We start from the raw sequence: 13,710 nt of genomic DNA, 5'->3' as shown, positions 1-13,710 counted from the left end.
TGCATACCATAGTCTGGCTTTTTTATGGCGGTTTTGGAGCAAAGGATTCTTCCTTGCTGAGCGGCCTTTCAGGTTATGTCGATATAGGACTCGTTTTACTGTGGATATAGATACTTTTGTGCCTGTTTCCTCCAGCATCTTCACTAGGTCCTTTGCTGTTGTTCTGGGATTGATTTGCACTTTTTGCACCAAAGTACGTTCATCTCTAGGAGACAGAACGCATCTCCTTCCTGAGCGGTATGATGGCTGCGTGGTCCCATGGTGTTTATACTTGCGTACTATTGTTTGTACAGATGAACGTGGTATGCGTTTGGAAATTGCTCCCAAGGATGAACCAGACTTGTGGAGGTCTACTTTTTTTTCTGAGGTCTTGGCTGATTTCTATTTGATTTTCCCATGATGTCAAGCAAAGAGGCACTGAGTTTGAAGGTAGGCTTGAAGTACATCCACAGGTACACCTCCAATTGACTCAAATTATGTCAATTAGCTTCTAAAGCCATGACATAATTTTCTGGAATTTTCCAAGCTGTTTAAAGGCAGAGTCAACTTAGTGTATTTAAACTTCTGACCCGCTGGAATTGTGACACAGTGAATTTTAAGTTAAATAATCTGTCGGTAAACAATTGCCAAAACTATAGTTTGTTAACAAGAAATTTGTGGAGTGGTTGAAACATGAGTTTTAATGACTCCAACCTAAGTGTATGTAAACTTCCGACGTCAACTATATTTGGACTTTTTTAGCTGCTACATGATTCCATATGTATTATTTCATAGTTCTGATGTCTTCACTATTATTATACAATGTAGAACATTTTTAAAATAAGACAAACCCTTGAATGAGTAGGTGTGTGTTAGTAAGTCCTGGGTTTAAATACTATTTGAAATCATTTCAAATACTTAAGCTGTGCTTGGTTGAGCTTTCCTGCTCTAATGGAGCCAGTAGAAAAGTCAGAATGGTGCAAACCCCATCTAGACATGTTAACAAAAAATTATATTTGAATTCAGGTCTGGTGTTCGTATTATATGGCACTGGAATGCTTTTTATATGAATATACATCTACATTTTCTCTCATATTTTGCTCTAGGAGGAGACCACAGGTGACATCACGTTTTATATGAAGGGTGCTGATGTTGCCATGGCGAGTATCGTGCAGTACAATGATTGGCTGGAGGAGGAGGTAAGGCTTCCATCCAGACTGTTGTACGTATGAACAAAATGTATCGAACACATGCAGGGTAATTACCTCTGTTGTTAACCAGGACATTCATTCATCACAAGATCAACAGTCCCACCCATGACTGGGTGTGCAATACTGTATGTTCATAATTGTATTGGCAATATTGAGTCATTTAGGACCAGGGGCTGTTTTTGATTTAATTAGTGCCCAACATGAAGTGGATTCCTTTCCTAGGAGGCATTAATGTATGCATCCAAAATTGCACCCTATTCCCTATTTAGTGCACTATTTTTGACCAGGGCGTTGGTTTAATATAATGCACTATATAGGGAATAAGGTGCCATTTGGGACGCATCCAGTATGTCATATTCCTAACAATGGTGTTAATGATGTTCCATTGACTGTAATATCCCGTAGACTGTCCAAGCAGTGGCGCTATATGGGTACCATGTCAATAAGCAATCAGCGCGTCACTTTCAGCTCATTGGCGTTTCATATAAAACAATAAAATGTGGGTTTTGTGTCCTCTGAACTTTCTCCCGAGGCGACCTTATTCCCCATTGATTTCTGTCTTTGTTGGTTGACTGTACGTGCTGTTCTGATGCAGCTGACTCTCAATTAGATTAAAGGATCTATGCCTGTACTGTATGCTATTCAGCGTATGTTAAACCTACTGTATGCCATATGAAATTTGTTGAAACATAGTTTGTTTAATAAATATGTATCTGACTGGACTTTTGAGAGTAAGTTTGTCTCTACAAATGTTCAGTAATTTCTGGTTTCATCATATCATATCACTCTTTCCTAACTATCCCCTCTTTTGTTCTCAGTGTGGGAACATGGCCAGGGAGGGGCTTCGGACCCTGGTGGTGGCTAAGAAATCTCTGTCTGAAGAGCAGTATACAGACTTTGAGGTGCAAAACATAATGTCCCTCCTTAATGTCCTGCTGAATTGAAAATAATCTTCAAACCGAATGAGCTGCCTACTTTCCCTCATTCCACTTATTTCCTTTTCTCTTTTGCCCTATGCGCTACACACTTTTGCAATGGTTATTTATTTCTCTCTGATTTTCTCCGTTTGACTGGATTTCTACCTCCCCATCTCTTTCATTATCACTTCCTTTCTCATCTCTGCCTCCCTCCCTCCCTCACTGACTGACTATCTTTCCCTCTGTGTTGGTGTAGAACCGTTTCAACCAGGCCAAGCTGAGTATCCATGACCGGGCTCTGAAGGTGGCAGCAGTGGTAGAGAGTCTGGAGAGGGAGATGGAGCTTCTGTGTTTGACTGGGGTTGAGGACCAACTACAGGCTGATGTTAGGCCAACCCTGGAGCTCCTCAGAAACGCTGGGATCAAGGTGTGAGACCACACTATTCTTTTGTGTTTTACTACAACTGTGAACTTGTTATATGCATTTATATTGCGCTGTCCTTTCCATGTACAGTATGTTAGCTGTGAAAAAGAGGCATTCCATGTCATACCAGAATCTGACTAGTACTGTAAAATGGTGCTTTTAATGCTGTCACTGATTCCATGTCATGGTTTTGTTTTCTCTTCAGATATGGATGCTTACTGGGGATAAGCTGGAGACAGCTACTTGTATCGCTAAAAGCTCCCATTTGGTGTCCAGAAGCCAAGATATTCATGTATTCAGATCGGTACGCTTCTCTTTCTTTTTCATCTTAAGATAATAATCTGTCACTTGATGAGTGTTAAAGGGATGAAGAAATGGTCCTGTATCTGTCCTTCCACTAATTGTATTGCCTGGCTCTCGAGCAGGTCTCCAACAGAGGAGAGGCCCATCTGGAGCTCAATGCCTTCAGAAGGAAACACGACTGTGCTCTGGTCATCTCTGGAGACTCCTTGGAGGTACTACAGCACAAACACTTCTCACAGACCTCTCAAAGCAGATTGTAATGTAGATGCAGCCAAAAAAACATAAACTGAGTGGTTTGAACCCTGAATGCTGATTGGCTAACAGCCGTGGTATATCACGGGTATGATAAAATATTTATTTGAGCTGCTCTAATTACATTGGTAACCAGTTTATAATAGCAATAAGGCACCTCTGGGATTTGTGGTATATGGCCAATATACCACAGCTAAGGGCTGTATCCAGTCACTATGCGTTGTGCAGAAGAACAGCCCTTAGCTGTGGTTTATTGGCCATATACCACACCCACCTCTGGCCTTGTTGCTTAATTATAACACCATTGATTGACAGGGCAGCAGGTAGCCTAGTGGTTAGAGTGTTGGACTAGTGACGGACAGGTTGCAAGATCGAATCCCCGAGCTGACAAGGTACAAATCTGTCTTTCTGCCCCTGAACAAGGCAGTTAACACACTGTTCCTAGGCTGTCATTGAAAATAAGTATTTGTTCTTAACTGACTTGCCTAGTTAAATAAAGGTATAAAAAAATAAAAGAATGGATCTGAAGAGATGGTGTAGTAAATACTTCATTATGTAAATGTTCTTGTGTGGGTCCGGATGTGTTTGCATTTTCCGAATCTATATGTTTATCTTCCCACAGGTGTGTCTGCGGTACTATGAGCATGAGTTTGTGGAGCTGGCGTGTCAGTGTCCGGCGGTAGTCTGCTGTCGCTGCTCCCCCACTCAGAAAGCCCAGATCGTCCACCTGCTCAAGCAGCACACAGCCAACAGAACCTGTGCCATAGGTGAGCCCCTTTGCACCCTGGGCAAGACCCAGATGCATAACAACTAACCACTCTCATCCTTTGTATCAGACACAACTGCTACAATGATCGGTGTACAATGAATGCCAATTGTAGAAAATTCCTACCAGTAATATACCTCACTATTGACTACTTTTTTGGAAAAGGAGAAACTAAACCCAGTTCGAGAAGGTGCACACCTATTATGTCCACAAGATGGCAATCAAACAGCACAAGCATCAGTGTTAACATTGTTCTGTCATCATCCTGGGGCGTAAGCCTTATTTCCATATGGCTCTTTTACATGTTATTATTGAGCCTGTGGCTGACGTGTGGCTCTCTTGTCTCTCCCAGGTGATGGAGGTAATGATGTCAGTATGATCCAGGCAGCAGACTGTGGTATCGGCATTGAAGGAAAGGTAAACAACCCATATCACTCCTCCTCTTATCCTATCCACATATTATAACGTTAAATAGTCAAATAAAATAAAAAAATAAAATGCAAAACCTGTTATGGGTGCCGTATTTAGTCGGATATGGGGTGTGTCCTTCCGTAGAATAACATTACGCACTTATGCTCTCCCCATGCAGGAGGGGAAGCAGGCATCCCTGGCGGCAGATTTCTCAATCACTCAGTTTAAGCACATTGGCCGGCTGCTTATGGTCCATGGCCGGAACAGCTACAAGCGTTCAGCAGCCCTGGGCCAGTTTGTCATGCACCGAGGCATGATCATATCAACCATGCAGGTAACAGACCTGAACATGTTTATGTTACTAGTACTGAATATGGAAGGACTTGAATGAAATGTGTCATCTCTCCCTCTTTGCAGGCAGTGTTTTCCTCCATTTTCTACTTTGCATCAGTCCCTTTGTACCAGGGTTTTCTCATGGTTGGGTATGTGGTTGTCTATATTTCTTCTGCAATTGTTTCCATTTGTGCGTACAGTATGTGCATGCATCTAAACATGAGAAGGTGAGCCCCTTTCTATTGATGCACTGGTACAGTGTTCTGTATTAACTCCAGTCCTGTGTTCTCCCCTTCTGTGCAGGTATTCTACCATCTACACTATGTTCCCTGTATTTTCCCTGGTGCTGGACCAGGACGTGAAGCCAGAGATGGCCCTGCTGTACCCTGAGCTTTACAAAGACCTCACCAAGGTAAAATGACAACCTCTCTTATATAATACAGGCTGAAGGGGAATGGATGGTCAATTTACACTGATTCTATTTTCATTAAGGGTTTAACAGGTTAAAGTGAATTCAAAAGTTGTGTTTTGTGATTTGACAGGAATTAGAGTATGATGTCTGCAATTCTGTATTTTTCTCTTCTAGGGTCGTTCCTTGTCTTTCAAGACTTTTCTCATTTGGGTGTTAATCAGTATTTACCAAGGTAAGAGAATTGACAGGATAGCTTTCTGAGTTAGATTTCCTTAACACAGTTCTAATGATGAATACTAACACACAGGTGAGAGTGCTTCTAAACATTATGGATGTTATGAAGGTGTCGGCCAGGTGCACAACTCTTATATCCAAATTATCCATCCGCACAGTATGGCAGATTTTCTGAAAGCAACCTGAACGAAGCGCAGCGTACTGGCTTAAACACCTTTTATTACTGACCGTTCATCCAGGCACCACACTTATATTTCATCATTTTTAGTATGTGCGATACCGTCAGTCCCCTGGCCCCCTGACTCTCAGACAGTCCTGTTTCTCAGTAGCTTAGGTTTCCAAGCGTCATCTGCAGTTACACGCAGGCTTTTGTCTGTCCAGTAAATCGATATTTCTGTAATCGCTAAGCCATGCAGCGTGTTGAGAAAGATCTATGTTCTTACTGAAGCGTCACTTCCTGACAGCTCTCGTTTTTTAATTAAAGGTCTATTTCCAAAGTCCAATGAAAAACAGGGAGATATGAGGGGGGGAGAAAAAATATCAGGCCACGATCGTCGGTTTTAATTTATTACAGAGTTTAACTCCCAGGAATGCACTGTATGTAGACTGTATGGAAAGGCAATTATGTGATCAGTAATAGGCTATTAAGCTCAATTTGCGGCGTGTTATAATTAAATGAAAGGCTATCAAAATACAGTAGGCACCACCATAGAATAGATGAATGAGTGTCAAGCTACAGTACTGTGGTTTACCTGGTTGGTTTTTGGATACACTTGGACACATTGTCTGTTTGCCCTCATAAATTCTGTAATTGAGTCAGATCCTGTGTCTTAAGACTTACTTGAATCCTAATACATATTTTGAATAACAGACTTTCAGTGAGCATTGGGGATCAAAGTAACTTAAGAAATAAACCAAAACAAAGGCCTAATGTACTTGTCATATTTGGTTCCCTAAAAGAATAAGCCGGTACATTTAATGTTAGGTCTTATTGTTATTAACTAGAAACAAATTGATTCTAGTTGATGACTAGAATTCGTTCTAGTTGATCATTCTCTAGTTTCTTTCTCAAGCTGGTTAAACAGTTACTCAACCAGCACTACGTCACTAACACCTTTTTGTGGCGCCCCCAGGTGGCATCCTGATGTACGGTGCACTGGTGTTGTTTGAGTCTGAGTTTGTGCACGTGGTGGCCATCTCCTTCACTGCGCTGATCCTCACCGAGCTGCTCATGGTGGCGCTCAACATCCGTACCTGGCACTGGCTCATGGTGCTAGCAGAGTTCCTCAGTCTGGGCTGCTACATAGCCTCGCTTGCCTTCCTCAATGAGTACTTCGGTAAGCAAATGTTGATTACCTGAGGGGAAAAAAACAACTCGATTAAATTTTATTTATCCCCTTAGGGCCAAAGTAAAAAAACAAAAAAATTGTATGCTGTTTGCTATTGTGCTGATAAGTGTTGACGGAAAATTATTTGATGTTGGTCTTTGCTTTTTGTTATGTGGAGGGCAGTTTTTTACAAACACTTTAATCTTGTAGTGGAACAGTCTCACCCTTTGCACTACACTGCACTGCAGCTTGTGTGTTTTAGTTTGATGCACTTATGTTTATGAGTTAACCCAATTAAACCTTGGAGGTCTGTGCTTTGTTCGTGTCTGCCATCTTCTCCCTCCCTCTCCCCTTCTCCCTCGCTCGCTCCTGTATCTCTTTCCCTGTTTTTTTCTCTCTCATGCTAGCACTCATTTGGTCTCTCTCTCTCTCTCTCTCTCTCTGCTCATTCTCTCTCTCTCTCTCTCTCTCTCTCTCTCTCTGCTCATCCTCTCTTTTGCTACTGTATGTGTCCTTGGGACAGGCATAGGCAGGGTGTCCTTTGGAGCATTTCTGGGTAGGTGTGCAGCACTGTGGAAACGCTACCTCTTCTCCTCCACTTCCTTTTCACACTTTCCTCTCATCACTGTTTTTGACCGTGCTGTGACTGCTCAGCCCTGTTCATGTTCCTTTAGTGACCATTCTCTGACCAGGTCTTTTGCAGCCATATTTGATGTGACGTATTGAGCATATTTTCCTGCTACTTATATTGTTTTACCATTCCACTCAGTGATGTCTCATTCCAAGGCATGTGTGCAAAAGCTCTTTTAAACAGAAAACATGGATCCATAATTATCAACTAAATCTTTTGAATAAATTGAAAATAAAGTGATAATAAACTAATGTATATCAACATGTTAGTGCCTGGCACATGTTGCATGTGCCGTTATTTGGACAGATTTCTAACACGTGTTGTTTTTTTTTATCCCAGACCTGGGCTTCATCACGACACCAGCCTTCCTTTGGAAGGTGTCAGTGATCACCGTCGTCAGCTGTCTCCCTCTCTATATCATCAAATACCTGAAGCGCAAGTTCTCACCACCCAGCTACTCCAAGCTGTCCTCATGAGCCATTTTAAGCTCTATCCTGCTTACACAACTCCCATAATTATCTTTCTTACGCTCTCTATGATCCAACCTTTCTTTTCAGCACTTTTTTTACTGATCCACAGTGATTGACAGACAGGGAACCTAAAGAGGTCACTAGAAGCAAAAACATGAATAGAGTATTGTATGGATTTATGTCACTGGAATGTGGTAATACTTGTAAAGACAGTGCAACACATGTTAAAAAGGGACAGGGAAGGGGTAAAAACAGAACAAATAACCCTTTGATGCACTGGACAGGAAGGCTCGGGTCAATTTGCCTTCTGTTTAAATGCACTTCCAACCAAATCGCTTCAAGTGTCTTTTTTTCATTTTTATAACTCGATGACTATGGTTTCCGCGTTTAACTTTTTGTATATGTAGTTCTGGATTTGAAAAAAGTGTTTTATTCAACTTTATTAATCTCTGTACTGAGTAGAGATACCAGTATGATGGTTTAATTTGTGATTTACAACTTTGATTCCTAAGCACTGTCAATACGAACTTAACGCGTGCAGCATTTTACTACTGTACCCTGACGCTTAACTGTACTTACAATACCGGTCAAAGGTTTTAGAACACCAACTCATTCAAGGGTTTTTCTTTCTTTTGACTATTTACTACATTGTAGAATAATAGGGAAGACATCAAAACTATGAAATAACACATATGGAATCATGTAGTAACCAAAAAAGTGTTAAACAAATATATTTGATATTCTTCAAATAGCCACCCTTTGCCTTGATGACAGATTTGCACATTTTTGGCATTCTCTCAACCAGCTTCACCTGGAATGCTGTTCCAACAGTCTTGGAGTTCCCACATGTGCTGAGCACTTGTTGGCTGCTTTTCCTTCACTCTGCGGTCCGACTCATCCCAAACCATCTTAATTTGGTTGAGGTCGGGGGATTGCCAGGTCATCTGATGCAGCACTCCATCACTCTCCTTCTTGGCAGAATAGTGCTTACACAGCCTTGGAGGTGTGTTGGGTCATTGTCCTGTTGAAAAACAAATGATAGTCCCACTAAGCCCAAACCAGATGGGATGGCGTATCGCTGCAGAATGCTGTGGTAACTGTGCTGGTTAAGAGTGACTTGAATTATAAATAAATCACAGACAGCATCACCAGCAAAGCACACCCACACCATCACACCTCCTCCTCCATGCATCACGGTGGGAAATACACATGCGGAGATCATCCGTTCACCCACACCGCGTCTCACAAAGACATGATAGTTGGAACCAAAAATCTCAAAATTGGACCTCAGACCAAAGGACAAATTTCCACCGGTCTAATATCCATTGCTCCTGTTTCTTGGCCCAACCTAGTCTCTTCTTCTTATTGGTGTCCTTTACTAGTGGTTTCTTTGCAGCAATTCAACCATGAAGGCCTGATTCACACAGTCTCCTCTGACCAGTTGATGTTGAGATGTCTGTTACTTGAACTCTGTGAAGCTTTTATTTGGGCTGCAGTTTCTGAGACTGGTGACTATAATGAACTTATTCTCTGCAGTAGAGGTAACTCTAAAATTTTCCGCATTGACAGACCTTCATGTGTTAAAGTAATGATGGACTGTATTTTCTCTAGGCTTATTTGAGCTGTTCTTGCCATCATATGGACTTGGTCTTTTGCCAAATAGGGCTATCTTCTGTAACCCCCCCCCCCCCGCCTTGTCACAGCACAACTGATTGGCTCAAACGCATTAAGAACGAAAGAATTCAACAAATTAACTTTTAACAAGGCACACCTGTTTATTGAAATGCATTCCAGGTGACTACCTTATGAAGCTGGTTGAGAGAATGCTAAGTGTGCAAAGCTGTCATCAAGGTAAAGAAAGGGTGGCTACTTTGAAGAATCTCAAATATAAAATATATTTTGATTTAACACTTTTTTGGTTACTACATGATTCCATATGTGTTATTTCATAGTTTTGATGTCTTCACTATTATTCTACAATGTAGAAAATAGTAAAATAAAGAAAAACCCTTGAATGAGTAGGTGTTCCAAAACTTTTGACCGGTAGTGTACATAGGGAAAACGTACATTAACCAAAATAAGCTGCAATTTGCAAGTAAAAGTGAAAATTATTTGTTCTGGGAACAACACCCAACTGGCTTTGGATGTTCTCTCTTTGTACAATAAGTCCTTTACATTTCCAGATGCTGAATATCATATAAAATATCTTCATGAATTCCTGAGAGTAGAAACCAGCACCCCATAGTTCATTTGATTTAGGCAATTGTATTCCTTGCATCCTGGCCTTGAACACAGTGTATTACGCTATAGAGATGTGTATTTGTCATTGGCTGCCAGCCCTGGTTGCTGGACATGCCAGTTTGCGTTTGTGCCTCATTGTTTGATTGTTGCGTTTGGAAATCGGCTCTCATAGCTCCGATTTGTCAATCACAGGATTAGATAGACTAGCTAGAGTATTCTGTTACTCATTTGAAAGATATCCTGGGCCAGCAGCTTGACCACAAGGGATATATATACCTTGCTGTAACCACTCACTTCTGACAATATTTCAAAATGACTACTGTTCTTTCTCAATCTCAAACAACCACAGAATATTAAGTCCGTAGTTTTGTAGGCATCCTCTGACAATTACTAATATGACAGTATCTTTATTAACCTCTGATCATGTCTTCTGGGCTTGAGACGAAACTGACTTCACCCTGCTATGGATGCAAAGACAAAACCTGATTGCGGTTTGGAGGAATGAGTTTTATCATTCTTGCCATGTGAGTGTGTGTTTAGTTGGATATAAATGCCTAGTCCAAACACAATTGAATACATGTATCATGATGCTCACACTGATCTATTTTCCTGATTTGTCTTTGTCTGTACAGTAAGTGTTGTATATTTCTCTGTGGTTGCCATGTTTTTGTATCTCATTTGAGTTGAACTCAGGTAAATCATTCCTGTATGTCCTGAATAATCTGAATAGAATTGTGGCAACCATACTGTACACGGCAACGCTGTATGAGGCAGACTGGGCTGTTATGTTTATTTATGAGTGAAGTATGGACATGGCTGTCATTTTAATACAAATATATATTTTTTAAGTTAACTTGATCCCAATTGTCTAACGATGTGTTTTCTGTTGATACTTGTGCTCTGTTTGTATGGTGAGGACTTGCATTCCAGGTCATTGACTGCAATTTATGGTATTACTATTGATTAATGAGCAATAAATTGACATTTTAACAAATAATTGCTTCATATGATGTGATTGCTTAACAACCTTAAGGTTTAAAATATTTTATTTGATATAATATTGAATTTGTCCTTTACTACTTTAGCCTATAGAAACGCATTGAATAACACATTCATAAATGGCTAAAAAGACAGCCGGAAAGTAGATCAGAATCAGTGGCGACCATCATTCAGGGCCCCACCTGTTTTGAGCCCCACATTTTTAGCAACAAAATACATTTTCTATATATATTTTTGGGGGGTGGGGTGCTTGCCAATTTTGCATGTTATTTTGCCATTAAAACATGTCATATATTAGTTTGCAAACAATGTAAAAAATATATATATCATTGAGTTAATAAAGCCGCATACAAACATGTTCTCTTTTTTGCTTACTTGAGTAAGGCAGCTCCAAAATGCAGGTGTCTCAGTCTAGCTCAGTGCTTTCTGTGGTGGTGGGGCGAGCCAGCAGAAAATAGGAGCAGTGCACTGTGATTGGCTCAGTGTTCTGTCACTTATGGGGACACTACGTCACAGGCCAAGTCTAAGTCCTTAGTAAGGGTAGACATCGAACATTTAAGCCCTTTGGGTCCTGCCATAGATTAACATCCAAAATCATCTTGGCTCCTGGACTCTGTCCACGCATGGCTGCGATGAAACAATTACTTTTCAATGATCCAAGACCAGCTCAGTTGATCTCTACCATTGTGACAATGAGTCGTCATAATGCTGCATCAAATGTACAGTTGAAGTCGGAAGTTTACATACACCTTAGCCAAATACATTTAAACTCAGTTTTTCACAATTCCTGACATTTAATCCTAGTAAAAATTCCCCTTTTTAGGTCAGTTAGGATCACCATTTTATTTTAAGAATGTGAAATGGCAGTATAATAGTAGAGTGATTTATTTCAGCTTTTATTTCTGTCATCACATTCCCAGTGGGTCAGAAGTTTACATACACTCAATTAGTATTTGGTTGCATTGCCTTTAAATTGCTTAATTAGGGTCAAACGTTTCGGGTAGCCTTCCCCAAGCGTCCCACAATAAGTTGGATGAATTTTGGCCCATTCCTCCTGACAGAGCTGGTGTAACTGAGTCAGGTTTGTAGGCCTTGCTCGCACACGCTTTTCAGTTCTGCCCACACATTTTCTATAGGATTGAGGTCAGGGCTTTGTGATGGCCACTCCAATACCTTGACTTTGTTGTCCTTAAGCCATTTTCCCACAACTTTGGAAGTATGCTTGGGGTCATTGTCCATTTGGAAGACCCATTTGCGTCCAAGCTTTAACTTCCTGACTGATGTCTTGAGATATTGCTTCAATATATCCGCATAATTTTCCTCCCTCATGATGCTATCTATTTTGTGAAGTGCACCAGTCCCTCCTGCAGCAAAGCACCCCCACAACATGATGCTGCCACCCCAGTGCTTCAAGGTTGGGATGGTGTTCTTTGGCTTGCAAGCCTCCCCCATTTTCCTCCAAACATATCGATGGTCATTATGGCCAAACTGTTCTATTTTTGTTTCATCAGACCAGAGGACATTATTCCAAAAAGTACAATCTTTTTCCCCATGTGCAGTTGCAAACCATAGTCCAGATTTTTTATGGCGGTTTTGGAGCTGTGGCTTCTTCCTTGCTGAGCAGCCTTTCAGGTTGTGGCACTATAGGACTCATTTACTGTGGATGCAGATACTTTTGTACCGGTTTCCTCCAGCTCCTTCACAAGGTCCTTTGCTGTTATTCTGGGATTGATTTGCAATTTTCGCACCAAAGTACGTTCATCTCTAGGAGACAGAACACATCTCCTTCCTGAACGCTATGACGGCTGCGTGGTCCCATGGTGTTTATACTTGCGTACTATTGTTTGTACAGATGAACGTGGTACCTTCAGGTATTTGGAAATTGCTCCCAAGGATGAACCAGACTTGTGGAGGTATACGATTTTTTTTCTGAGGTCTTGGCTGATTGCTATTCATTTTCCCATAATGTCAAGCAAAGATGCAATGAGTTTGAAGGTAGGCCTTGAAATACATCCACAGGTACACCTCCAATTAACTCAAATTATGTCAATAAGCCTATCAGAAGCTTCTAAATCCATGACATAATTTTCTGGAATTTTCCAAGCTATTTAAAGGCACAGTCAACTTAGTGTATGTAACTTCTGTCCCACTGGAATTGTGATACAGTGACTTAAATTAAATAATCTGTCTGTAAACAATTGTTGGAAAAATTACTTGTCATGCACAAAGTAGATGTCCTAACCAACTTGCCAAAACTATAGTTTGTTAACAAGAAATTTGTGGAGTGGTTGAAAGTTGAGTTTTAATGACTCCAACCTAAGTGTATGTACATTTCCGACTTCAACTGTACATGATCCTAGGGTCATTGGCAAACACAATGTAAGTAACTTCATTTATGTGCCCCTAATTGCACCAAATACATCTGTTTATCCTACAGTTAGTGTATGCAGTAATCATTAGCCTATGAACCAAAGTTACACTGTTAGCACTGAGGCGGTGTGCCCTAGTAGGAAGACCACTTTATGCAGCTCACGCTGCACTATCAGCTCCAATATAAGTCTACTTCTGATAAGCTTCCCAGTAAACCATTAAAAACAATCAAGCAACCCATAAAGGTGCTAAAAATAGCTCATATTAACAACCCGGAGGATGCAGATGACATTCATATTCTATCTCTGAAACTCACTTAGATAATACATTTGACGATACAGTGGAAGTAATACCCTGTTGTAACAAAATACAGAAATGTCAACGGGGGCGGTGTTGTGGTCTATATTCAGAACCACATTCCTGTAAATC

The 13,710-nt window shown here is 40.8% G+C and overlaps 1 protein-coding gene across 1 annotated transcript in view; it reads left to right on the top strand.

Moving 5' to 3' along the window:
- The window catches only part of atp9b (ATPase phospholipid transporting 9B), a 55,957-nt gene extending 47,954 nt beyond the window's left edge, over window positions 1-8,003 (top strand). The window contains exons 17-29 of the mRNA XM_029731399.1: window positions 1,086-1,178; window positions 2,009-2,092; window positions 2,364-2,534; window positions 2,737-2,835; window positions 2,957-3,046; window positions 3,709-3,853; window positions 4,205-4,269; window positions 4,442-4,597; window positions 4,681-4,745; window positions 4,900-5,008; window positions 5,183-5,240; window positions 6,376-6,579; window positions 7,541-8,003. Of these exons, the coding sequence (XP_029587259.1) occupies window positions 1,086-1,178; window positions 2,009-2,092; window positions 2,364-2,534; window positions 2,737-2,835; window positions 2,957-3,046; window positions 3,709-3,853; window positions 4,205-4,269; window positions 4,442-4,597; window positions 4,681-4,745; window positions 4,900-5,008; window positions 5,183-5,240; window positions 6,376-6,579; window positions 7,541-7,677 (1,476 nt within the window). The 3' untranslated portion in view covers window positions 7,678-8,003. The remainder of the gene's footprint in view (window positions 1-1,085; window positions 1,179-2,008; window positions 2,093-2,363; window positions 2,535-2,736; window positions 2,836-2,956; window positions 3,047-3,708; window positions 3,854-4,204; window positions 4,270-4,441; window positions 4,598-4,680; window positions 4,746-4,899; window positions 5,009-5,182; window positions 5,241-6,375; window positions 6,580-7,540) is intronic.
- The last annotated feature ends 5,707 nt before the right edge of the window (window positions 8,004-13,710 follow it).

Source organism: Salmo trutta, chromosome 34 (assembly GCF_901001165.1).
Source record: "Salmo trutta chromosome 34, fSalTru1.1, whole genome shotgun sequence".
Taxonomy (NCBI): Eukaryota; Metazoa; Chordata; class Actinopteri; order Salmoniformes; family Salmonidae; genus Salmo; species Salmo trutta.
Note: the sequence above shows the minus strand (reverse complement) of the source record. Positions and strands in the feature narration are given on the sequence as shown.